The sequence below is a fragment of the Elephantulus edwardii genome, unplaced genomic scaffold (assembly GCF_000299155.1).
Source record: "Elephantulus edwardii isolate Elephantulus edwardi_28Jun2011 unplaced genomic scaffold, EleEdw1.0 scaffold00041, whole genome shotgun sequence".
Taxonomy (NCBI): Eukaryota; Metazoa; Chordata; class Mammalia; order Macroscelidea; family Macroscelididae; genus Elephantulus; species Elephantulus edwardii.
Window position 1 is genome coordinate 8,073,134 of NW_006399791.1, and position 26,033 is coordinate 8,099,166.

Sequence of the window (26,033 nt, forward strand, 5' to 3'; positions counted from 1 at the left end):
GTGGCCTAGCTGTGGTGCCAACCCAAAGACAGGTGGTTCAAATCTATCTGCTGCTCCTCAGGAGAAAGATGAGCAGTTTCCTCCCGTGCAATTTACAGCCTCTGATAACCCACTGGAGGGTCACCTGTGAGCTGATTCCAACTTGATGGCATTGAGTTTGAGTTGAATCTTATCAGAGGCAGATCACCAGGCCTTTTCTCACACAGTACGACTGGGTGAATTCAAACCAACAATCATTAGGTTAACAGTTGAGTGCAAACTGCTTGTGCCATCTGAGTACCTCTAAATTCCTTTAGACATCTATATATGAACTCTTTGGAGGCAAGGATTCTGAGGCTTTGTCTAACATACTTTGGACATGTTGTAAGGAGGGACTGGTCCTTGGAGAAGGACATCATACTTCGGAGGGTGGAGAGAGAGTGCAGGAGGGGAAGGCCCTCTATGAGGTGGATTGATTCAATGACTGGGGTAATCGGGATGGGTGTGTCAGGGACAGCGAGATTGGCACAGGACAGAATAGGGTTTAGGGCTGTTGTACATAGGGTCGCTATGAGTCGCAGATGATTTGACAGCACATAACAACAACATATGAACTTACCCCAACAAGCCTCCCTTAAAGCCATTGCATACTCTTGGCCCCTCTTCTTTTGTTCACCAAAGAGGCAGATCCCTGAAGTTGATTTTGCAGCCCTGGTAGATTTTTAATGTAAGAGTCATGGGTCTTGACCCCCACCCAACGGTTTTGAAATATGAAGATGAAGGGACAGAGGTTGTGGCTGGTGGACCTACCCACGGCCCTCGGCTGGGCTGCCTGTCCTACCCTCAGGGTGCATATCACTCTCCCACTTCAGGAGAAGGTCCTTTGAAATTGCTTTGGCAAGAACTCCTCAACGGTGCAAATTAAGTGCTTAAGACCCATCCAAAGGCACCTCAGAAGACAGGTGGAAGGTGGAGAGATCCGCTTCTGAAAGGTCACAGCCTTGAAAAGCCCATGGAGCAGCTGCACTGCGCACATAGGTTGCTGTGCATTGGAACCAACCTAATGGCAACTGACACAGCACAGAGCATAGGAAGGCAGAGCTTAGTCTTGCCTGGGCAGTCTCCCACGGACAGTCCGCGGGGAAGTGGCCTCATGCCTGGGAGTGAGAAATCAATGCCCAGCTGCCACAGGCCTCACCTGCATAAGCTGCTTCCTTCGCAGGATTCCAGAACCACGCTGTTCCGTCCTCTGCTGTGTCCTGTCATGGCTCTTGTGGGCCACACTCCAGCAGGCAGAGAACTGCCCCTTCTCAGCAGCCTGAGGACCGCAGGCCTCAGTAAACACATGCTGGACTGGCCCAGATGCCTCACTGCAAGAGTGTGGGGAAGTGCCAGTGGATGGAACAGAACAAATCGAAAAGCAAACCATTAAGTCTTACAAGTGTATTTTATCCCTCAATACCTCTTGATTAGGTGGCTGTAAGCCTGCCTCAGTATTTCAGAAAGCTTTCTTGGCTGGAAATGAGAAAGCCACTCCTCTGTTAGAGCAGACGTGGGACTTGGCTCTCGGAGGCATCAGCTTGAGGAGACCTTTTGGCCACGTGGCTGTGAATCGTGTTCCTGCTGGATATCCATCCTCAGGAGCTCTGGGCTGTGGGAAATGTCCACAGCGAACACTCCACGCTGGGCCTCCAAGGGCCTGTCTCCAGAGAAATGTCCCATCCTGTCGTCTGGCTTATAAAAAGAACCTCCAGCTCAGTCATGGCTTTGCAAAATAGAAAAAGAACCATTATATTACAAGCAGAAATTTCCCCCTCCCTCTCCCATAACATAGAATTATCCATGCAATAATTTATTACTTTCTTCTCTCTGGGTGGTGTTAATGGTTTAGGCAGTTGGCTGCTAACCAAATAATGGGTGGTTTTAAGTTGGTTCATAGGTGCTTCAGAAGAAAGGCCTGGCAATCTCTGAAAAATCACTCCCCCCAAGCCTTGTGAAGTGCAGTTCTACACTTAACACACACGAGGGCGCCGTGAGCTGGAATGGACTTGGCAGCAACTCATTTGGGTTAGTTTGAATGTTGAATCAGCGTTCATTCCAAATCAGCTATGTCCAAAACTAATGCTCATGCTAAGACTCCCAGCTATTTTGATAACAAGTTGTAAAGTATCCAATCTCACGTTTTAAAAACTAGGTTTTAAAAAAACCCAAAACCAAAACCCAACCACTACAGGTAGTACAGAGTGCTCCAAAGTCCCCCTGTTGTTAACATCTTCTATTTCCTAATCTCAGTCTTTCCATCCCTTTGCCAATGATCAGTTCTGGGATGAATAGGCCTGGGTTGTATGATAACGTGAGATGTGAGGGGCCACTGCTGGTGAAGTTTCTAGAAAGGGTTCCCTTGAACCAAAGATCATGCCAAGTAACACAGAGCTGCCTTGCTCTTCTGTATGTTTTGAGAGTGACAACTCAGACAACACCAGGGATGGCAGAGAAAAAGCCAGGATCCTCGATAATGATGCCGTGCACTCAGCCTGTCCCCACCCACCTCCTCTGGCCTCTTCGTGGTTACCAAGATAATGGCTTCAGTGTTCAGTCACGTCAAGCTGTAGTTTCTGTTACTTGAGGCTGAGGGTTTCTTAACACAAATCCATCTGGAGAGATAGAGCAATTTCTGTGGCCTTTAGTTATATTGCTTTTCTGTGACAGGCAATTTTCTGTATACATAATAAATTAACTTTCATGACTATATTAGAGTTTGGCTTTTCCTAATGACATTTTAAGTAACAAATTTGTTTTCATACTTTAGTGCTCCCAACGTGTACAATCTGTCAGGGGTCACAGAGGTGAACACCCAGTTTCCTTTAGGCAGCATGTGGACTTCTGCCTCCCCGGGGACCAGACTTCCCTTGGCAACAACTGTCAGGTACAACTCAATTTCAGAATGTTAAAGTGTGAGAAAACTGGAGTCTTTTTCAATTTGGGAAGATAGATTTTTTTTTTTTTTATGGAGTGTAATTTGGGGGCAAGAAGTAGAAAAAAAAAAATAGAGATGTTCCCAAAAGGGAGTCTGAGCTGAGGACAGAGTTGTTTAGTGTCCGGTTTGGGAATTTTATTTGTGGAGAATAAGGGGATGTTTGCTCAGTCTTCAGGAAGGCATGCTCTATGCACGCTCTTTCACCTGGTGGCTAAAATGCCAAGAAAAGAGCAGGAAGGCACCTTACCCTGGGTCACCTCACCCAAGAGCACCGCTCACAGTGTTAGCCCCAGGCTGACATGGGCCTGGTTTCCTTCATGGGCTCTGCTTCCTCCAGGCATCCATAGACATAGGGGCCATATAAGTCTTTGTAATCAACTGCCAAAGGGGCAGACACCTAAGAGGCAGGCCCTGCTAGTCCTCACAGCCCCTGGTAGGTTTAATAATGCAACAGAATTATTTTATTCACAGAACTCATGTTAGTTGTTAGGTGTCGTCGAGTACGACTCATAGCGACCCTATGAATAAAAGATCGGAACCCTGTTCTAACCTGAGCCATCATCACACATCCTCACACACAGAGCCCATTGCATTTGTCACTGTGTCAATCCACTTTATCGAGGGTCCTCCTCTTCTTCACTGACCCCCCCACCCTTCTCAGCGTCATGTCCTTCTCCAAGGAATAGCCCCTCCTAGCAACATGTTCAAAGTATGTGAGGTGAAGCCTCATCATTCTTGCTTCCGAAGAGCACTCTGGGTGCTTAGGGACCAAAACAAACAACCTACTACTGACAAGTGTTCTGACTCCTAACACTAGCCTATGAATCTCTATGTGAGGAGACTGCCTACCTTTCTCCCAAAGAGTAGTTGTTGTTGTGTACCATTGAGTTGGAACCGACCCACAGCTGATCCTCCAGTGGGTTTTCAGAGGCAGTAAATCACATGGGAGGAGATTGCCCATCCTTCTCCCATGGAGCAGTTGGTGGATTTGAACTCACTGCATATTTGAATTGGTGTGTTTGGAGTGCTGACCAGTGGACAGCTCCCTAAGACTCCCAAGGAGTAGCCAGTGCATTTCACCTGCTAACCTTTTGGTTAGCAGGCCAACACATTACACATATGCCACCAGGGCTTCTGATTCTCAACCGTTTACATATTAATTTTTCAAAATTTTAAGATTTAATTTTTAATATATATACTTTTTATTCATTCATTGTTGCACATTTTCTTTCCTCCCCCTCCCCACACTCTCCCGCAGTCCACTTTGTAATGCACCTCCTGTTCCAGATTGTTGTCATACATATAATACCTAATAATATATTCCTTTCAATGCAGCCATGAAAAGATACAAGAAGAGATGCACAGGGACGTCTGGCAGGAGTTAAAGGCACAGAAATCCGTGTTCCCAGAAGCTCAAAGGGAAACTTCAAAGTCCAGGTCCTTCATAATGATTATTAAAGCTGCTAACCAAATGATTACCTGTTCAAATCCAAGAGCAGCTCCCCAGGAAAAGGAACTGGCAGTCTGTTCCTGTGAAGGTTCCACCTCACTGTTCATGAGTCATTTTGACTCCTAGTAACCCTGTAGGACTGGGAAAAACCACCCCATAGAGTTTCCAAGGCTGTAAATATTTTCATAAGCAGACTGGTTCACTTGCCTCTGAAACAGAGTCTGAAGGATCTGAACTGCCCACATCTGGTTAGCTACCTTAACCACAGCCCCACCTTCCCACAAAGATTACATTCTAGAAAACCCTATGGGCCTATTTTACAATGTCACCTGGAGTTATTATGAGTAAACATTTGCTCAACTGTACCTAACAACAACAACAAATATATATACATGGCTGAGATTTTAGTGCATAGTCAATGGTTAAATTACTGGATGTGTATGACTTAATCATTAATGCTTCCTCCTTTTTTCCTTGAAGTTACTGCCAAAGGCTTTGTCCTGGCCTCATGTTCTTTATGACTATTTGGGGAAAAGAAAGGAAAAAAGATTTTGAATTGGTAGGGAATTGTTGTGTGTCATTGAGTTAGAACTGGGCCATACCTGACTCTCCAGCAGGCTTTTGTTGTTAGGTACCCCTGAGTTGAGGACAACTCAGAGCAACCCCTGGAACAATAGATATGAACTCTGTCCTATCTGGTGCCATCCTCATCATCTCACATTTGAGCTGACTGCTACAGACATTGCATCAATCCATCTATCTTACTGAGGGTCTTCCTCTTTTTTGCTGATCCACCACCTTAACAAGCATGATGTCCTTCTCTAAGGAATAGCCTCTCCTAACAACATGTCCAAAATATATAAGACAAAGCTTCACCAACTTTGTCTCCAACTAACATTTCAGTTGCACTTTCTCCAACACATATCTGTTTGTTATTTTGGCAGTCCATGGGATATTCAACACTCTCCTCCAACAACACAACTCAAATGCACTGATACATTTTCTATCTTCCAGCTCTCATTGTCCAGCTCTTAGATATATATATAGCAGGTGATTAGAAAGATCTGTGGCCTGAATTAGGCACACCTTAGTTTTCAGACTGACATCATTGCCTTCAGGACTTTGGAATGGTCCCTGACAGCAGATTTTCCCAATGTGGTACGTCTCCTCCTGAATGTTGCTACCAAGGGTGTCGACTGTGGATCCAAGCAAGATGACATTATTGATAATTTCATTTTTTTCCTCCATCAGCGTGATGTTGCCTGTTGGTCAAGTGGTGAGGATTTTTGTCTTCTTGATATTGAGATGGAATCCATATTGAAGGCTGCAGTCCTTGATCCTCTGCAGCAAGTGCCTCAGGTCCTCCTCACTTTGAGCAAGCAGGGTTGTGTCACCTGCATAATGCAGGTTGTTGATAAGCCTTCTTCTGATCCTGATACCACCCTCTTCTTCATAAAGTCCATCTTCTCTGCATACAGTATGCTCAGCATACAGACTGAATAGGTATGAAGAGAGGCTACATCCCTGACACACCTTTCTTGTTTTAAAACCATGCAGTGTTTCCCTGCTCTGTTCAGACAACAAGTTCTTGATCTAGCTATAGATTTCATATAAGCACAAATTGCACAGGAGGAGATTGCCCATACTTCTCCTGTGGTGCAGCTGATGGATTGAACCACCTAGCTATATGGGTTGGCAGCACAGTCCTGTATGCACTAGGCTGCCAGACGTCCCTGTTGGGGATCTGCGAGAGCTGTCTTCAGAATCCAGAGACAAGAGGCCAAATTTTATTTTGTCCGGTAAAGAGACTCAGCAGGGATCTAGGTAAGGTGCTGTATTGTGTTGGCTTGGGCTGGTGAGGAGTCGGAGCAGAGAGATCTGCTTGCACTGAGTACTGAGGAGTGGATGTTGGGGCTTAGCAATGGATGGAAGAGTAGGAAGAAGAGTCATGGCTTAGAGCACGGTGGATAGTGGGAGAGTGCTGGATGAAGAGCTGTTTGGGGGCAGCCTCCTGGGGCAGCGCCCTGGGGCAGCAGCTGCCCAGGAAATGCAGGATGAACACCTCTCTGGGTTTCTCACTGCTCCTTTGCCCACACAATAACCTTTTACTTGAGAAACTTGGCCCTGACACCCAAACAAATATATGCACAACCATGTTTATTGTTTATTGTTCACAATAGCAAAGACTTGGAAACAACTCAAGTGCCCATCAACAAATGAATGGATAGAGAAGTTTTGGTATATTGACACAATGGAATATTACATTGAACTTATGAAATATACAAAATGGGTGACCACAGGGGACATTATGCTGAGTGAATTATCTCAGTCACAAAAAGGCAAATACTGCATAGTGCCATTGTTATAAAACAGGATTGACATGGGGGTTGGGAGGAAACTAAGAAAAGAGGGGATACATAATGTACATGGCATTGAAACAGATGAGAGAGAATATATGATTAGGTATTGCTATGACAAGAGTCCAGAATGAGAGCTGCATAGTAAAGTGTTCAGGGTAGACATGACACCATATAACAATTAAAGAATTTTTTTTTTCCAAAGAAAAGAGCAAACTTGGCAGGGGAAGGAGGGGCAGGGAGGAAAATGTGCAACAATGAATGAATGGAAATCCAAGTTCTTTATAAACTTTCAGTAAAATCTAAAAAAAAAAAGAAGAAACTGGCCTAGGACCTTACAACAAACCCCACAATAGCAGGAACTCAAGGTTGGGGTTGGGGTAGAGTCTACCAAGGAAACCACATTCATTTCAAACTGGGGACACAGGCATTGTGTGGTATGCTCTGGGAGGAGATGTCCCAGGGCAGACACCATCTAGTCCGTCTTGATATTCTAGACATCCAGCCACCCACCTGGGTCACCTGGGGCCAAAAGTGGGAAGAGGTGGCCCGGTGATGACTCTGTGTGAGAGCTGTGGGCACAGTCAGAGCCCCGCACCTCCTCAAAGCCCAAGGTGAAGAGATCTTACAAGACGGTTCCTCCTCAGTATTAAGAAATCCATTGCTGTTGAGTGCATTCTAACTCCTGGACACCCTCCATTGGGTTTCTGAGGCTGTAACTCTTTTTATGCCATTGAGTAGTTGGTGGTTTTGAACTGCCAATCTTTCTGTTAGCAGGTACATTATAAGCATTATGAAAGGGCTCCTTTCAGTCTTAAAGTATTGGAAATCAGACCAGAAAAGGAGGAAGAGAGAGGATGAAAGCTTCTAGAAGCTTAGGGAGGAAGATTAGCTGAATTTTGAAAGGACGTAAGGTAGAGGGGCAGCAGTAGGGAGTTGGGGGCATTTACCCGGACCGAAGAATGCGTAAATGAACAAACGACGACCATGTTTCAGACCTCTGTTACCCAAAGTCTTGAGATTAGAAAAGTCACACTCCTCTCGTATAGCTAGCTGGTAAGGTGGTGCCTCTCTGGAGGTTTGAATTCACTAGCGACTCCACTGGACAAAGATGGGCCTCAAAAAAACCCTGCTGGAGTGCTCCGCTAAGACCCTCGACGGCAATCAGCTAAGTGTGAGTACTCACAGGGCAGGAAAAGCTAGTTTCCATCCTCTAGTTAAAACTTGAGGTGTAAGACTTCGACGAGCTAGAAGGTCGTGAGTACACACATCCCGGCTCCTGCTAAAGCCAGGCTTAGCGCCGGGGAAGGCCCCGCCCCCTCCCCGCCCCGGCCCCGGCCTCTCCCCGCCCAGAGGCCACGCCCATCTCCCCTTCCCGGCCCCGCCCTGGCCTCTGGTCTGCGGGCGGACTCCGTGGCGCCGCCGGCCAGCGCCTCCGCCTTCCAGAATCCCGGCGGGCGGAGTTGAGGGTGAGGGGCGGGATGTTTTGAGGGGGCGGGGGTCCCGATGACGACATCGGAGCGCGCCGCATTGGGTCTCAGAAGCTGACTGCACGGCCCGGGAGCAGCACCTATACCCCAGCAGGTGGGTGCTGCCCAGGAGGGAGGTGGGCAAGATCCTGGGGTCTCGGGGAGGCGCGCTCGCCCCCTCCCTGGGCAGCCCTGGGCGGAGTGGGCCCGGAACCGGGGGCCGGGAGATCCCTACTTGGGCAAGGGGAGCCCCCGTCCTTGCCCCCTGGTCCCCCGGAGGCCCTTCCCTGGGAGGCAGCGCTCGGGTTCCCGAAATCAGAGGACAGAGAGGCCAGCTTCGGGCCGGGCCAGGAGGAGCGAGCGCGAGGCTGTCGGGGCTCCGCCCGCGTTTGTAATCACTTCACTAAACTTTACGGGAGTCCCTACCCCCGGCGCTCTGGCCTCCGATCGTCTGCTCTCGACTCACCAGTTGTCCGAGCACCGTGGGGAGGGATGCCCGACGCTGGGGCGCTTGACTTGGGGCTCCTGGAGCGTAGTGGAGGTGCGCCAAGTCCGCTCCGTACTGCGTGGCCCTGTTACCTCCATATCCCCAGGGCTGGACACTCAGCAGGGGTTGAATGAAAGCTTGGAGGAACGAACGAATGAACAGTTAAGTGTGCAGAGAAGTGAAACGTTAGAGGTGCCTTGGGCCTGAGGATGGGGTGAGGAATACCCTACAGTGTGACGGATGGGCAAGATTTTTTGGGTGAAGATGATACATTTTTCTTACTGGGCAGCTACTGAGTGCTGAGCCGTGCCCTGGAGATACTGCTCAAGAGGGACAAAGGGTGTCCCTGTCGCTAAACTCTCAGTCTGGAAATAACACCGGAGAGTAGCCAGTGACTGACTGATTGGAGGCGAGGACAGGCACTGAGGAGGACAGAGCAGAGCCTAGAAACTGAGCTTGTCCCTTAGCCCCTTGAAGAAGAAGTTCAGCCTGAGCTTGAGGGGGAAGGGGGCTTTGGCCGAAAGAGTGGGCAGACAGAGACGACCTGAGGTTACAGGAAGAGGTGCCAGGTCAAGGTGTGCAGGGTCAAGGTTGATGTTCTGAATACCAAGGACAATGGGGAGCCTTTGGGGCTGCGGGGTGGTGAGGACAGTATCATTTGCTTTTTTGAAAGATGTCCCTGTCTTTTGCGGTGAAGGGGCCAGGGGAACAGAGACCAGAGAGAAGACTGGTAAAACCATCCTGTGAGAATGTCCCTGCCCACGTCAGGATAGGAGAAGCAGGCGGGAAGGTCTTTCAGGAGAGGGATAGGCAAGATTTGGTGGTGGGAGTCTGGTCGTGTGTGTGGACAAAGGCAGGGGCCATGGAAAATCCAGGAGGATTTTAGTCACTGGAGGAGTGTGGGTGTACTGGATATGTGTGTGTGTGTGTGTGTGTGTGTGTGTGTGTATTCAAGGAGATGGGTTGCAGGGGAAGAGTTAGGGTCTTCTTTTGAGGTGATATAAACCATGCATTACTGCTATGTGGGACTGTAGTGCATCCCCTGCATCATTTGGGCCCCAGCTTGGGTGCATGGGACTTTGTGAACTTTGGCCACCATCCCCTCAGTCCCCCCAAGGTTGGGAGCTGCAGGATCTGGCTCCAGGTCCCCAGCAATCAGATGCGTCCAGTTCTGGAGTCCAGGTGCTAATGACAGGGACCTCTTCTCTCAGCAGGGCCAGGAGCAGCCCTTGGACCCTGTCATCATGGGGCTGGAGGCACAGAAGCCCCCAGGGGCAGAGGAGGCCCCGGTGAGAGTGGCCCTTCGAGTCCGCCCACTGCTACCCAAGGAGTTGCTGCATGGGCACCAGAGCTGCTTGCAGGTGGAGGCCGAGTGTGGCCGTGTCACCCTGGGCCGGGACCGCCATTTTGGTTTCCATGTGGTGCTGGCAGAGGACGCTGGGCAGGAAGCTGTATACCAGGCCTGTGTGCAGCCCCTCCTGGAGGCTTTCTTTGAGGGCTTCAATGCCACTGTCTTTGCCTATGGTCAGACAGGCTCTGGAAAGACGTACACCATGGGAGAGGCCAGTGTGGGTGAGTGTCCCTGAGGGAAGGGAGAGGTCCTGGGGTGTGTGTTGGGGGTAGGGGAGATGTTTACACAGAGATCTGCAGCCCAAGGTGGGACCAGTCATGTCATTGGGCCAGGCTGGGCTGAGCAGGTAAAATCGATCCTTGGAGCTGAGAGGCCTTCTCAAGTCTGTAGAGATGAGGTAAGACCTCTTCAGAAGTCAACAGCGTAGCTGCCAGAGATCAGGAATCCAAGTTCTAGTCAGGCAGCTGAGAGGGGAGAAAGTTTGTCCTGGAAGAAAAGGACTTTGGCTAATGGGAGCAGGGAGATTCCTTGGTGAAATTTGGGAGAGGGATACTGTATTCATGGAAGGGATTGCCCCTTTTTATGTAACACAAACTGCTTTCTCTTAAGTTGCACAGTTGTTTTGTGGTAGAAAATAGAGGAAAAAGCACACAAAAAATAATAACTTTGTCCTGTCTTCCAGAGAGCTTGCACCCTGTTAGCTTTCAGTTGCTTTGTCTGTGAAGATGATAGACTTTTCAGAGAAGGAATTCTATTATACGCGTCATTTTGTAGCTTGCTTTCGTTAATTATTACTTTATCATGGGCTTGTTTCCATGTCACTAAGTGTTCATCGTTCTGGTGTTTTAATGGCTAGCTGGCATTCCATTCTGAAAAGAAAGTAATTTTTTCAACCAGATGCCCTATTGTATCTTGTTGTTAGTGCTGTCAAGTTGGCTATGACTCGTGGTGACTGTAAGGGCCACAGATGGGGAACTTGCCCTACAGTCACTGTCAGTCCATCTTACTGGGGGTCTTTCTCTTTTTGTCTAACCCTCCATCTTTCTCAGTGTGATGCCTTTTTCTAAGAACTGAGCCCTTTTAGGAGGCATTTTTTAAAAAAAAAAAGAAAGAAAAAGAAAAATTATGAAGAGTGCTGTTTTGATTATCTCCCAACTGCTTCCATCCTTGGGATGAATTTAAAAGGAATTTTACTTAGGTAATGGTTTAGTGTGTTTGTTAGGCTGTTAACTGAAAGCTTGGAGGTTTGAATCTACCAGCTGCTGTGTGGCAGACAGATGAGGCAGTCTCCTCCCCTTAAGATTTAGAATTTTGGAAACCTGATGGAAGTCACCATGAGTTGTAAATGACATGATGGCAGTGTGCTTGATTTTGGGTAGTAACTGCTTAAAGGCAATGGTTGTGAAGTTTCTTTTACAAGGAGCAAGTCAGTGGTGTCTGATCTTCTGTTGGGATGTGTGAATGGGATGCTTGCATCCTGAAAGGGCTGGTTATACAGCTGAGTTCGATAGCCTGCCCCAGCCAACCCCTGGCCACTGTGGAGCATGGCCTGGCTCCGGCTGCCCAGCCCATCGTGGCTTCTGCCGCTGCCTTCTCCACACTGGAGTTGCATCCTCCAGCCTGTTGTAGCAAGGTGGCAGGAGGCCTTTGCTGTCTCCCCAGCTTCTCTCCATGAGGATGAACAGGGCATCATCCCTCGGGCCATGGCTGAGGCCTTCAAGCTGATTGATGAGAATGACCTGCTTGACTGTCTGGTGCACGTGTCCTACCTTGAAGTATACAAAGAAGAGTTCCGAGACCTGCTTGAAGTGGGCACTGCCAGCCGGGACATCCAGCTTCGGGAAGATGACCGAGGGAATATTGGTAGGACCCCTGTCCCCTTCCCTCAGCAGGACTGGAGTGGGGCACCAGGCTTAAGGTGGTTTCATTCTCTGAGAGGGATCTTACTGCCCAGGGTGGTGTTGTTGTTAGGTGCCTTTGAACCAAGTACAACTCATAGCGACCCTGTGAACAACAGTTCTGAATTCTGCCCTACCCTGTGCCATTTTCACACTTCCTGACACACAAGAGCCCATTGCAGCAGTCACCGTGTCAGTCCACCTGGTCGAGGGTCTTCCTCTCCTTCTCTGACCCTCCATGTTTCCCAGCATCATACCTCTCCAAGGAATAGCCCCTTATTTGGCTCTGTCTCCAGAAGCTCTATGTATACTTCTGCTTCCAGAGGGAGTTACAGGGGTGGGGATAGCGGGTAGAGCTTAGTCCCTGAAGCTCACGCTGATGTGACCGACACCGTGGGCGTGGAGAGAAGGCACCCGGGCTAGGAGGAACAGAGAGGGGACTAGGCCCACCTAGCTGTCCTGCGTGCCTGATCAGTGCGGGGCGGCTGCTGCCCTGGTCTCAAGGCCGCTCTGCCCGCAGTGTTGTGTGGGGTGAAAGAGGTGGACGTGGAAGGCCTTGACGAGGTGCTGAGCCTGCTGGAGATGGGCAATGCAGCGCGGCACACGGGGGCCACGCACCTCAACCGACTCTCCAGCCGCTCCCACACGGTCTTCACTGTGACCCTGGAGCAGCGTGGACGAGCCCCCAGCCGCCTGCCCCGCCCTGCCGCTGGCCATCTGCTGGTCTCCAAGTTCCACTTTGTGGACCTGGCGGGCTCCGAGAGGGTGCTCAAGACGGGCAGCACAGGCGAGCGGCTCAAGGAGAGTATCCAGATCAACAGCAGCCTCCTGGCACTGAGCAACGTCATCAGCGCCCTGGGCGACTCCCAGCGTAGGGGCAGCCACGTTCCCTATCGAGACTCCAAGATCACCCGGTGAGCGCCCCTTTCTGTCATCTGCTGTACAAGCCCCTCTGACTTCCGGAGACTCCTGTCCCAGGCCAAGGCCATGCAGGGGACTCAAGCCTGATTCCAAGCTTGGGGTGGCTTTGCACATTGTGGCCCCTTGACACCCTTTATCCTCGGCATCCTCAGGATCCTCAAAGACTCACTTGGGGGTAATGCCAAGACCGTGATGATCGCCTGCGTTAGCCCCTCCTCCTCCGACTTTGATGAGACGCTCAACACTCTAAACTATGCCAGCCGGGCCCAGAACATCCGCAATCGCGCCACCATCAACTGGCGGCCAGAGGCCGAAAGGGCGTCAGAGGAGGTGGTGGTGGCTGGAGTGCGTCCCCCGCGGCATCGCTCGGAGACACGCATCATCCACCGGGGCCGGCGTGGCCCAGCAACCGCCGCCGCACACCCTGTGGCCGCCCGCCCAGAGGCCGAGTGCGCGCGCTGCCGGGCCCGCGCTGACGCGGCCTGCAGCCTCCTGCGCCAGCTGCAGTCGGAGCCCGGGCTGCCCGGCGCCGCTGCGCGCAAAGTGCGCGACTGGCTGTGCGCAGTGGAGGGGGAGCGCAGCGCGCTGAGCTCCGCCTCTGGGCCCGACAGCGGCATTGAGAGCGCCTCTGCCGCCGAGGACCGGACCGCGCCGGGGCCGCGAGGGCGAAAGGTGGCCAAGGGCGCCTGACTGCGCCACCACTCCGGGAGTGGGGAGAGGAAGGGGCGGCTGAGAGAGGGGCTTCGCACATCCAACTGCAACTGGCTGCCTGGCCCTTAGCAGGGCGCATTCAGAATTCAGTCACTTATGCTGATGACCTTAGTCACACTTTTCTTAACCTCATTATGGGCCCTGAGGTCCCCTTTGTATGATAGGGATAACCAACCACCTGGCGATATTATTAGGGCTGAATGCAGAAGCAGAGCTCAGCATGCTAGTGAAGATTTAAGTTGTTCTTACAGCAGCGTTATTATTATTGATAAAAGTATGATTAATTACTAGAAGTGGATAAATAGACTTTCAGAAGGGACCCTGGACCGGTGAGGTCTGGGTTGTGTATGCTCCTCGCCCTTCATCTGGAGCGCCCCCTGCAGGCGTGACTTGGAACAGTAAGCAGTAGTGGCAGGAGAGCTGGTGGCAGGGTGGAGTGGGCCCTGTGTCCCAGGGGAAGACTTGCCTGGGCAGCCCCACTCTGAAACCTCACTGCCTGCCCCCACAGGAAGATGAGGGGGCGCAGCAACTGCTGACACTACAGAGCCAGGTGGCTCGGCTGGAGGAGGAGAACCGAGACTTCCTGGCTGCGCTGGAGGACGCCATGGAGCAGTACAAACTGCAGGTGGGGTCACCTGGAGCCGGTGAAATCTGAACTGGGATAGGAAGGGGGAATTTGTGGAGCTGGCTGGCAGGGCATGTAGAAACGGATGAGATGAGTGGAACGTAGAGGTTAGGGATAGAAACAGTGTGGATGGGCTGCCAGGGTGGGCTGTTGGGTAGCACAGCTTTGCTGGATGGTAACGAGCAGCACCATGGTAGATGGGACAGCGGGATGCGAGGGTGCATCCTAGTCCTTGGTGACAGGACTGACCCTTAGTTGTTTCCGCCCCCTGGTGGCAGTCGTCGGAAGTGGAGGGCTGGCAGGAAGGGTGAGCTGGGTGGAGTGAGAATTTAAACCCGAATGAAATGGTGATGGAGGCTTTCTCGTAACTGGGGGAGATTGCCCATCTTTCTCTTGCGGAGCAGCTGGTGGATTCGAACCACAACGCATGCCTGTGAGTTGGCAGTGCAACAAGGCATCACAGCTCATGTTGGTTTTAGTTACATCTTTGGTCATCTCTGGTCCGACCCTACAGACCTTGGTACTTCCCTAGCCCAGTCTCCCACGCTGCCTGTGTGAGTTTGAGGCGTTCCATTCCTCTGAATTTGACTTCCACAGGCCTTGTTGTGTGTGTTTTAGCCCAAAGGAGGCCGGATGACCACAGTCCTGCTCTTACGTTTTCCGCCTGTTGCTGAGCGTCCCTGACCCCTCTGTGTGTCCCCATCGTCACCCTGGCTGTCTTACAGAGTGACCGTCTGCGTGAACAGCAGGAGGAGATGGCAGAGCTGCGGTTGCGGTTGGAGCTGGTGCGGCCTGGCTGGGGGGGCTGCGGGCTTCTGCAGGGCTTGCCTCCCACATCTTTTGTGCCCCGGCCTCACACAGCCCCCCTGGGGGGTGCCTACGCCCATGGGCTGGGCACGGTGCCCTCTGCCTGCCTTCCTGGAGATGACGCTGATCCTGAGCAGTGGGGAGAGGTGAGGAGGTGGACGCAGTCTCTGTGCTGGGCGAAGACCAGCTCTGAGAAGTCAGATGGTTCTGTTGGTGTCCCTAAAAGAAAGTCTGGGATTTAGGGACTGTTGAGCCTCCAGAGGGGTCAGGTGGGGTGGCTGGAGATTGCTTGGGGTGAAGAAGTTGTGGTTTCTGGTAGTGAATGGGAAGTTGCAGGAAGTTGCCATATTCCACAGAGAGAACACTCTGAATGGCTCTCTGCACATTTGCTTTTCCTTTGAACCTTCATCTGTCTCTGAGCCTTGGTCGCCTGCTCAGGTTTTTCCAAATGGGTTCTTTTGGACAGCTTCTCCCACATCTGCTTAAAAACTTCTGGGTCTCTCAGCTCTAAAGACCCGGGGGCTGTGGGGGGCGACTTGGGTTTGCGACTTGGGGGACACACAGCTGTCATCTCCACTCATACACATATCTTTTGGGTGAGGTAAGATAGACTTGAGTGCAGACAGCTTGTTCTTAAGGTACAATCGGTATCATAAGAGGAGTCCCTGGTGTTCTGGGAGCTGGGGTCAAGGAGGAAGCACTAGCCTCTACCTAGGTGGAAAGACTTCCTGTGAGGTGTCATTCGAGCTAGATAGTGAAGGTAGACAGGGCTGGGCGGAGGCAGAGATGGGGGGCGGGGCGCGCGCAGCAGGCATGGCGCATGTGCATAGTGGGGTTGGGTGGGAAATGGACTGATAAGGACACCCGAGGTACCTGCTGTGAAACCCGACCCTCCCTGACAGCTGACCGGTGACAAGCAAGTTGGCACCAAGTTGGTGGAGGTGGACAGGCTAGGGAGCAGTTCATCAACCACCTCAGAGGAGGAGGAGGAGGAGGAGGAGGCACCCCAGAGGACCCTGCACCAGCGCAGGTGAGTGGGATCTACCCCCGCCTGCTAAGCGCCAGGCCCGGGTGAGGTGGAATTTAGCTGTTTCCTCCCCTGGCAACCATGCATGCCACACTGCTGTGCCTCTCAGGTCTCGGGGTACCTTCTCTACAGCCTTTCAGCTGGTCCTGGAGGGAGAGCAGGCAGGGCTTGGATTCACGGTCAAGTAGGAGGTCTGGGGGAGCCTATGTTGCCCCAGTTGCCAGGAGTCTCCAAGGGGCAGAGTTCTGTGAGACTTGCATTCTGGGTTTATGTTTGATGCTGGAGGATGAGGGCCTCGTGGCCTTCCTTTCTCCCTCCTAGCCTGGGAAGTGACCGAGCAGGGGTAGGGACTGGGGAGGGGTGCAGCCTCCTTCTTCCACCTTCCAGAAATGGGATCAGCAGCTGGAGCCGGAAGATGGGGGCCCATTCAGGGAGTCCATCCGACAAGAAGGGCCCAGAGCTTCGCCTCGAGGAGCTGGGTGCAGCCATGCCAGGGCCCAGAGGTGAGCTGAGTGGGGTTTGCTCTGACCACCTGGTTGGTATGGCTGCCCAGCCATCACTCCTACCCAGGCCATGTTCTCCCCACCCCTTCTGGTCTTTTCTCACTATCAGCTTGTCTGTTGCAGCGGTTGTTGGGAGCCAAGCCCCGACAAGGCCTCGCCAGGCCCCCGCTGCCACAGCTTCTGAGTGGCGGCTGGCGCAGGCGCAGCAGAAAATCCGGGAGCTGGCCATCAACATCCGCATGAAGGAGGAGCTCATCGGAGAGCTGGTCCGCACAGGTGCTTCCGTGGGCATCCGGGGAGGGGGGCTCCACTCGTGCATGGCTTCCCGTTCATGGCCATGGCGTCTCTGCTGTCTTAGGGGCCACTCTGGTGACCTGGTCTAGAGACAGTTGTACGGCTAACTAAAGGGCGCCCCTCTCTGGTGGTTTGATACTACCAGCATCTTCATAGGAAATAGATGGGCAGTGCCCTCTCGTGTGATTCACAGCCACAGAAACCAGGTGGAACACCAGCTCTGTATTGATTCTGACTTGCAGAGTTGTCAGTGTGGAAGGGGGAAGGGCTGTGGATAGTGCAGTGGTTTAAGTACTCAAATGCTAAGCAAGAGGGCAGGGATTCGAACTCACCAAATGCTCTACTGGAGCAGCATGTGGCAGTCTGCTCCTGTGAAGATGAGGGCCTTTAGGGAAAGATTGGGAAGCCTTGGAGACCTGGGACGGTTCTTGTCTGGTTGCTACGAGTCAGCACTGTCTTGATGACAGTGGGTTTTCAAGGAGCCAGGGCTCTCAAGCCACGGGGTGGTGGGTGGGTTCCTGGCTCAGCCCCTCCCCACAGGATGGCCACTCACCCAGTTAGTTTTCTGGAATATTCCAGAAAATTCTGTGTTTACATGCTTTCTTTGGTTGGCACTTAATGTGCTCCTCTCCCATATTTCCTGCAAATGGAGATTTGTTCTGGAGGCTTAGTTGTGAGCAGGCTCAAGTTATGTATTTCTATTAATGTACACTAGGGGGAAAAAAACACTGGTAACCTGTAATTTCCTAGTGTCAGCACTGAGAGTGAGGTTAATGAAAAAATGAGTTGATTTAAAGAAAAATGTTGAGCCATTCACAGTAGTGGTGGCACTGAGGCTTGGTAAGGTCTGTGCAGGTGCTGTAACAGAGGGATCTGCAGGGGCTCCCAGGGTAACGACAGGCTCACCAGGGAGGGGGCGGCATGCTGACACAGCACCACTTCCAGGGAAGGCTGCCCAGGCCCTGAACCGCCAGCACAGCCAGCGCATCCGGGAGCTGGAGCAGGAGGCTGAGAGGGTGCGGGCCGAGCTGAGCGAAGGTCAGAGGCAGCTGCGGGAGCTGGAGGGCCGTGAGCCTCAGGACGCTGGTGAGCGTTCCCGGCTCCAGGAGTTCCGCAGGAGGGTCGCCGCTGCCCAGAGCCAGGTGCAGGTCAGTGTTAGGGCCGGGGTGACGGCTCTGGCCTCCCAGACATGGGACCCAGGGATCAGGGCTTTGTGGGGTCCTCCGGACTGCATCCCTGGCTGGTGATGTACACTCCCTCCATGTTCCCAGGGTGGGGCTGGCAGCATAGGGGGCTGCCTTAACCCCTGCATCAGAGACAACTGGTGAAGGGGGCCCTACCTGGTGAGGGGGCACCTGAAGAAAGTCCACTCTGCATCACACAGCCCTCCTCTCCTGCTACATGTCTGTCCACTCTCCCTTCTGTCTGTTCACTCAGTCCTCCATTCCATCACCCCTCTGTCCACCTGTCAGTCCTTGTCATTCAGTCCATCCATCTGCTTATCCCTTTATCAGCTCATGTGACCAACTGTCCATTTATCCATGTATCCCTCCACCATTTGTGTCAAGACATACATTATCTGTCCATCCTGTTTTCGCTTTCCTGTCATCCCACCCTCTGTCCGCTGACCCCTCCATCACAAGAGACAACACAAGCAGAAAGGTGGGCGCTTGAGCTCTGGAGCCAGACTCAGTTCCATTTGTTAAATATCCTTGGTCACATTCTCTAACCTCTTGCCTCAGTTTTCTAATCTGTAACATAGTTGTTGTATACCAACCCATAGCTGATCTTCCAGTGGGTTTTCAGAGACAGTCAATCACATGGAAGGAGACTGCCCATCCTTCTGCCATGGAGCAGCTGGTGGATTTGAACCACGTGCCTCTGAGATGGCAGCACAACTTCTTACTACTAACTAAGTAATCATACCTTTTCATAATGTTATTAGGATTATTTAATGCATACGAAGCACTTCATCCAGGGCTTGGAAAATACCTCAGAGGCATCGTTGTTGTCAGGTGCCATCGAGTTGACTGCCATGAACAATGGGTCTGAACCTTGTTCTGTCCTGTCCCATCTCCACCATCTCTGATGTGCTCGAGCCCCTTGTTATGGTCACGCATGTCCACCTACCTTCTTGAGGGTCTTTAGTATGATGTCCTTGTCCCAGGACTGGACCCTCTCAGCCCAAAGTATGTGAGAGGCAGCTTCCCTATTCTTGCCTTTAAGGAACACTCTGGTTGCTTCCTCCAAGGCAGACTTGTTCTTTGAGGCACTAGCTGCCAGTACTGTTAAGGGTCCCGCAGCCGCCCACCTGCTTTTTCACCTGTCTGTCTGCCTGTCCATTCACTCTCCCCTGGGGAGCGCCAGGCTCTCGTGGTAGCCCCTGGTGACCCAGCGGAGGTGTTGTCGGTCCCAGGTGCTGAAGGAGAAGAAGCAGGCGACAGAGCGGCTGGTGTCCCTGTCGGCACAGAGCGAGAAGCGGCTGCAGGAGCTGGAGAGGAATGTGCAACTCATGCGGCAGCAGCAGGGCCAGCTGCAGAGGCGGCTGCGCGAGGAGACGGAGCAGAAGCGGCGCCTGGAGACGGAGATGAGCAAGCGCCAGCACCGCGTCAAGGTGGGGCCGCCCCTCGGGCTCAGGAAAAGTAGCCTCTCCGAGTTTGTGTTCTCATCCGAAAATGAAGCCAGTGCTAGGAAGTTCCAGGCGAGAGTGAGATTGTGGTGGCAGGGTGCCTGGCATCCTGTGGCAGGCAGGGACATGCTTGCTTCTGTGTACCTGCCCTGGGGATGTGGAGGGGATGAGGCTGGGGGTAGCCGGCAGGGCCGTGTCAGGAGGTGGGGCAGTCCTGCGGGCTTTGGTGAGGTGCCAATGCCATTAGTAGTCCTGCACTTCCAGGAGCTGGAGCTGAAGCATGAGCAGCAGCAAAAGATCCTCAAGATCAAGACGGAGGAGATCGCTGCATTCCAGAGGAAGCGGCGCAGCGGCAGCAACGGCTCCGTGGTCAGCCTGGAGCAGCAGCAGGTGGGACCCCGGCGGAGGGGGCGGTCAGCAAGGTGGGGCGAGCGCTGGGCTGAACCTGCACTCGGAGACCCCCTCAGGCTGGCCGGGCCCCATGGCCCATACCCAGGGCCTTCAGGGGGCGGCTGGGGTACATAGACCCTTCCCCTGGTTGGACTTTGGCCTGGAGAGTCAGAGGTGAGAACTGAGCCCCCTCCTGCCTGCCCTCTTCTCAGAAGATTGAGGAGCAGAAGAAGTGGCTGGACCTGGAGATGGAGAAGGTCCTGCAGCAGCGCCGGGCGCTGGAGGAGCTGGGGGAGGAGCTGCACAAGCGGGAGGCCATCCTGGCCAAGAAAGAGGCCCTGATGCAGGAGAAAACGGGGCTGGAGAGCAAACGGCTGAGGTCCAGCCAGGTGAGGCCTTGCCGGGGGAGACCTACTCAGTGAGGTCCTTCCGGGTGATGCTCCCACCGGTGAGGGTCCCCGACGTGGTCTCCTGTCAGGTGAAGCCTGGCCAGAGGAAGTTTTCCTGGGCTACGGTCCATGGATCCTCAGGAACCCCAGGGCTTTAGGACTCTGTGAGGCTGGGGTTGAGGAGCTTCTTCAAGTGTCCATCTCACAGCCATTTCTCCCATTAACCACCTTTTCTGGGTCTGTGCAGGTAGAATAAAGAGCAGCAAGTATGGAAAGGTGGTGTGGCAAGAAAGAGAAAGCCTTTGGAGACCTGTACCTCTTTTTTAATAGGGAGATCAAGCAGGAGGGCCAGCTTCCAAGTTTTAGCTTCTTATGTCAAATGGAATCATTGTGTTCTAAGACGATTAAAGTGGTCATGTCAGATTCAAACCCAGAGCCTATTCCAGGGACAGCTTGTGGCAGATTCCCACAGCTGTAGTCAGACCACAGTGGTTCACGGATGTCCTCTGTGACATCCAAGGGCTTTCGGGCTGCACTGCTCATCCTTAGCTTCCTTTGACCTTGCTCTCTCCCACATCAGGCTTCTGGAAGGGCTGCTGATTCCCACACACAACAGACCATCCCTCTCCATGTTGGCTCAGGCCCTTCCTTGTCAGACACGCCCTGCTTGCCCATGTCCTGGCCATCTCTGCTGCCTCCCCTGAACTGCACACTGAAGTTCTTTTCTGGGACTGTCTCCATTCCCTCTCCGTGGGTTCCTGGAAGGAAGGGCCCATGACCTCCTGTGTGACTCCTGTGGGGCGGTGCCTGCTTTTCTCTTATCCTTGTTGCTGCTGCCCTAGGCTCTCAGCGAGGACATTGTGCGAGTGTCCAGCCGGCTGGAGCACCTGGAGAAGGAGCTTTCAGAGAAGAGTGGGCAGCTGCGGCAGGGCAGTGCTCACAGTCAGCAGCAGATCCGCGGGGAGATCGACACCCTGCGCCAGGAGAAGGACCTGCTGCTGAAGCAGCGCCTGGAGATCGACACCAAGCTGAGGCAGGGCAGCCTGCTATCCCCCGAGGTACACCCCAGGCCGCCAGCACTTGTCTGTCTGTCCACCCGTTCTCCTCAGCCACCAGCTCTGGCGCTGCTGGGCGTCAGCCTTGCTGCTGTTGGACAGGCTCCCTCCTCCGTCCTCTGTGTCCTGGGTCCAAAAAGGCAGAGGGTGGGGCTGGTGAGTGCGTCAGCTGCTTGACTGACACAGAGGCCATGACTGACCTTCAGTTGCCTTCGAGCTGGAGCCTGGATTTATGCTCACTAAGAGTATTGAGAATACCATGGACTGCTAGGAAAACAAACAGATTTGTCCTGGAGAGGGTTAAACCAGGTGGCTCCTTGGAGGCAAGGATTCTGAGGCTCCGTCTAACTTACTTTGGACATGTTGTGAGGAGAGACCGGTCCTTAGAGAGGGACATCATGCTTGGGAGGGTGGAAGGACGGCACAGGAGAGGAAGGCCCTCTATGAGGTGGATTGATTCAGTGACTAGGATAATTGGGATGGGAGTGTCAGAGACAGTGCAATTGGCACAGGACAGAGTGGAGTTTAGGGCTGTTGTACATAGGCTCGCTATGAGTCGCAGGCGACTCGACGGCACATAACAACAAGCCCCAGCCACACATGCTTCAACTCCCTGCATGGAAATGTGTGTCACACACTTAATGGACCTCATGGTCCAATGTGCTTCCCCCCGAGGGGCAGAGAAAACCTGGGCTAACCTAAAGCAGCCAGCAGACCGCACAGAGCTTGTTACACACCTTGCCCTGTCCCCCAGCTGGTGTGGACTTTAGGTTTCCTGTGTTGAGATCACTGAGGTGTTCCTCAGTCTTTTAGCAGTGACTGGTTCTCATGCTGGCCTCAAGTAGAGGGCAAAGCTTCCCCATAGTGGGCACCTCTCTCTTAATGCACCAATTCACTTCTTAGGAGGATATTGCCTGCCAAGTTAGAACCAACCTATAGCTGACCCTCCAGTGGGTTTTCAGAGGCATTCAATCTCACTGGAGGAGACTGCCCACCTTTCTACTGCAGAATGGCTGGTGGATCCAAACCACATGAAATTCATAATGAAGCCCATTTACTCACCACTAGGCCACCAGAGCTCCCTTCTTAAGCTGAAGGGACCCATAAAGGCACATTTTGTGGCCAAGTATGGCTCTGGCTGCCCCATGTTTGCCCAGGCCTTGTCAGGGAGCAGGTACTCTGAGGTAGTGGAAGCCCGATGCCCCCACTGTATACACCCATTTCCTTGCAGGAGGAGCGGACACTGTTCCAGCTGGATGAGGCCATCGAGGCCCTGGACGCTGCCATCGAGTATAAGAATGAGGCCATCACGTGCCGCCAGCGAGTGCTGCGAGCCTCGGCTTCCTTGCTGTCCCAGTGCGAGATGAACCTCATGGCCAAGCTCAGCTACCTCTCATCCTCAGAGACCAGAGCTCTCCTCTGCAAATACTTTGACAAGGTGGGTCGCCTCTCTGTGAACCCTGCCTTCTCCTTCTGGGACCTTCCTGTGGGTTCTGATGCTTCAGCAAATGCCTCATTTCTTCCTTGTTTGGGGACAGAATCAAGACCAGCCTGTCTCCATTCCTGCCACTTTAGAGCTTGTTTTATGTAACGAAGCTATGAACTGTTTTCCGTTTGAGGCAAGCTTCAGAATGCCTTGTCCAGATAAGTCCTTCACAAGGGCTTTGCCTCCCAGGGGACAAGTGACCATGTCTAAAGACAGTTTGGGTTACAATGTGGTAGGGGGATGCGCATGTTATAAATCTCTAGGGATGTTGCTAAACGCCCTACAATAAATACATTGGACAGCTCTGCACAAAAGAACTTTTGGGCCTAGATGTGCTAAGGTTGAGAAACCCTGGCACTGATGATACTCCACCGCCTGAGGCTCTAGCCTGCTCAGTGATGGGCTGGGAGTTTGAGGCAGGGATGGCGGTCATTTTCATTTTGAAGGACAACGTAAGCCATTTAGAGGTTGTTGCTCAGAACACTGCTGAGGTGGTGCCTGGGATTCGGCAGAGGAGACTCAGTTATTTAAGGGACTGTCTAGTGGAGGGAACCAGTGGCTGGGCCTGAGCCTGACCTGGCCTTGGCCCAGGTGGTGACGCTCCGAGAGGAGCAGCATCAGCAGCAGATCGCCTTCTCGGAGCTGGAGATGCAGCTCGAGGAACAGCAGAGGCTGGTCTACTGGCTGGAGGTGGCCCTGGAACGGCAGCGCCTGGAGATGGACCGCCAGCTGACGCTGCAGCAGAAAGGGCACGAGCAGAACATGCAGCTGCTCCTGCAGCAGAGCCGAGGTGACGCTGGTGGGAGGACCACAGGCCGTCTTGTTGTGAGGTCTTGGCCAGTCAGCAGTCCACATAGGGCTCGGTCCACTGATCTCATAGGCCCCGCCCCTTCCTAAACCAGAGCGCACAGGCCTCGCCCCTCCCTGATCCAACTCTCAGGCCCCACCCTTCCAAGCCAGCAGCCGTCGCAGGCCCCGCCCGCCCAGTCCAGCAGCCCTCCCAAGCCGCGCCCACCAGAGCTATCAATTCTTGCAGGCCCCGCCCACTCCTGCCCACCACCCTCAAGCTCTTGCCTTTTCTCCCTAGACCACCTTGGGGAAGGGTTAGCGGACAGCAAGAGGCACTACGAGTCCAGGATTCAAACGCTGGAGAAGGAACTGGGCCGTCACGTGTGGATGAACCAGGAGCTAAAGCAGAAGCTCAGTAGCCTGAATGCTGCAGGCCAGAACAGGGGTAAATTCCCTTTGTCCTTGGGCTCTGGTCTGCCTAGCAGCCATGACCTATTCCTTTGTCCTGGGGAGACCTTAGAGACTCCCCTCATTTCCTGAGTCATCACGTAGGCCGCTTGGCAGGGTCACTGCCGGTATCTGTGCCCCATCACTAACCAGGGTGTTCTTGGTGACAGGTGGGGAGAAGAGGACCGTGTGTCCGGAAAACAGACAACTCCCTGGAAATGAAGAAGATGCTCACCAGGCCCCCGAGGTTCCGTGGCAGCACCCCCTCACCGAGGGGGTCCCCCGACCCCGCGAGGAGGTGCGGGATTTGGTCCGCGCTCCGCTGCCGCTGACATGGAAGCGCTCGAGCCTGTGCAGTGACGAGCAGGGCCCTGAGGAGCCCCGGCAGCGGGAGGTGGCCGAGGCCCTGGTGGGCCGAGGGCTGTCTGTCTCGGAGGGGGCGCTGCCCTGGAACCTGGGGGCCCTGCCCAAGCCCCGGCGGGAACTGCGGAGGGCCAGCCCAGGGATGATCGATGTCAGGAAGAACCCGCTGTAGGCACTGGGCAGACCCCGCCTTGCGGGAAGGTGCTGTTACCGCCGTCTGGTCCATCTTACTCCTGGGAAGGCCTTAGGGTCGGCAGCCCAGGCTCAAGGGTTTTAAAAATAATATGCAAATTGCCCCTCTCTCCCTTTAACCACAGCAGCTGATTGCTACCTTTTGGGTTGCTCAAGAATTGTGGGACCTTAGGAAGCCCTGGTGGCCTCGTGGCAAGAAGCTGCGCTGCAGTCCCGAAGGCGTGAGGCTTGAATCCACCAGATGGAGGAGGGGCAGTCTCCTCTGTCTGTCGGATTCAGCTCGATGGTACAAAACAAAAAAGTTGGGGAACCTCAACACCAAAACCTGGTTTCAACCCAAGTGCCAGCTGGCACCTGTCCACATTTTAGGGTTCAATCTGGCTAGTCACAGAACGGACAGTGACAGCACAGCTGTGTTTAAATGGACTAATAATTCTTAAAAATGTGCTGTTACTTTGAGATATATATATATATATCTCAAAGTAACAGCACATTTTTAAGAATTTTTTTTAAAAAGCCCTTTTTATAATAAACAAGAAAATTTCTAAAGGAAAGAATGGGAATTTTCACTTAAGGGTTGATTTATAAGACAATATACACATCCGATTTGGGAAGAGTGGCTTCCTGGAGCATAACAGGCTCGAGCTGTTTTTAGAGAGGTGGTTTGGGGGAGCCCTCAGCCAGGCCCCAGGCCTGGATCAGCCTGCAGTCAGGTCAGTCATGTGATGGGCAGGACTGACCCTAAGGACTGGCTAACTCTGGGCAGGCTTCAAGTGTGGATGTCTTCAAAACCTGTTAGCACTGGATCATGGTCAATTACTCTCATATTGGAACAACAAGCAAGCAACCAGAAGTGATTTTATTGCCTTGCATAGGGAATGCAGAGGACCCTTCTGCCACTCCATGCAGTCTTTCACATTTATTGATGAGGATGGTGCTTTTGTTGATGAAGCATTCCCTATGTCACAGCATCTAAGTCTTAGAGCAGCTCTTTAAGGACACCATTCCCTCTCACAAGTGAGGGAGCTGGGGTGTCCCCTGACTTGCCCAAGGCCAAGGGTGGGGCAAGGCTAGAATCCTAGTAGAAAAGCATCTCAGTGTCTGGTTTCCCGACCTCCCAGGGCACCTGCTACACCATCATCCATCCCTCAGACCATCCTAATGAAGGGCAGATGTGATGGGGAGAGGTTCTGGGGGGGGCAAGTGGATTCCATGAGGAAATGGACAACAAAACAACAATAACTCGGAGCCACTCCAGCCAGCTAGGTGGAAAACTTGATCACAGTAAAATAGGCCACAGGATTGACTGCCTTTCCCTTCAGCCTTAGAACGTTCTTGGTGCTGTTAAGGAGCCCAGCCCTACTACACTTAACTCTTTGGCAGAGAGTCCCAAGGTTGCACTGCACCAGCTCAGTACAGCCTGGGGCCAGATGAGCT

At 52.9% G+C, this 26,033-nt stretch overlaps 1 protein-coding gene across 1 annotated transcript; it reads left to right on the forward strand.

Annotated features, from left to right (window-relative positions):
• The first annotated feature begins 9,963 nt into the window (after positions 1-9,963).
• Positions 9,964-24,576, forward strand: KIF7 (kinesin family member 7). Its single transcript, XM_006885171.1, has 18 exons — positions 9,964-10,291; positions 11,733-11,933; positions 12,489-12,882; positions 13,042-13,561; positions 14,109-14,225; positions 14,951-15,178; positions 15,935-16,062; positions 16,447-16,562; positions 16,686-16,838; positions 17,802-18,004; positions 19,273-19,470; positions 19,750-19,875; positions 20,088-20,264; positions 21,107-21,322; positions 22,551-22,757; positions 23,397-23,595; positions 23,893-24,039; positions 24,212-24,576. The coding sequence occupies exons 1-18, from the start codon at positions 9,964-9,966 to the stop codon at positions 24,574-24,576; spliced, it is 4,023 nt and encodes a 1,340-aa protein (XP_006885233.1).
• Positions 24,577-26,033: the final 1,457 nt, after the last annotated feature.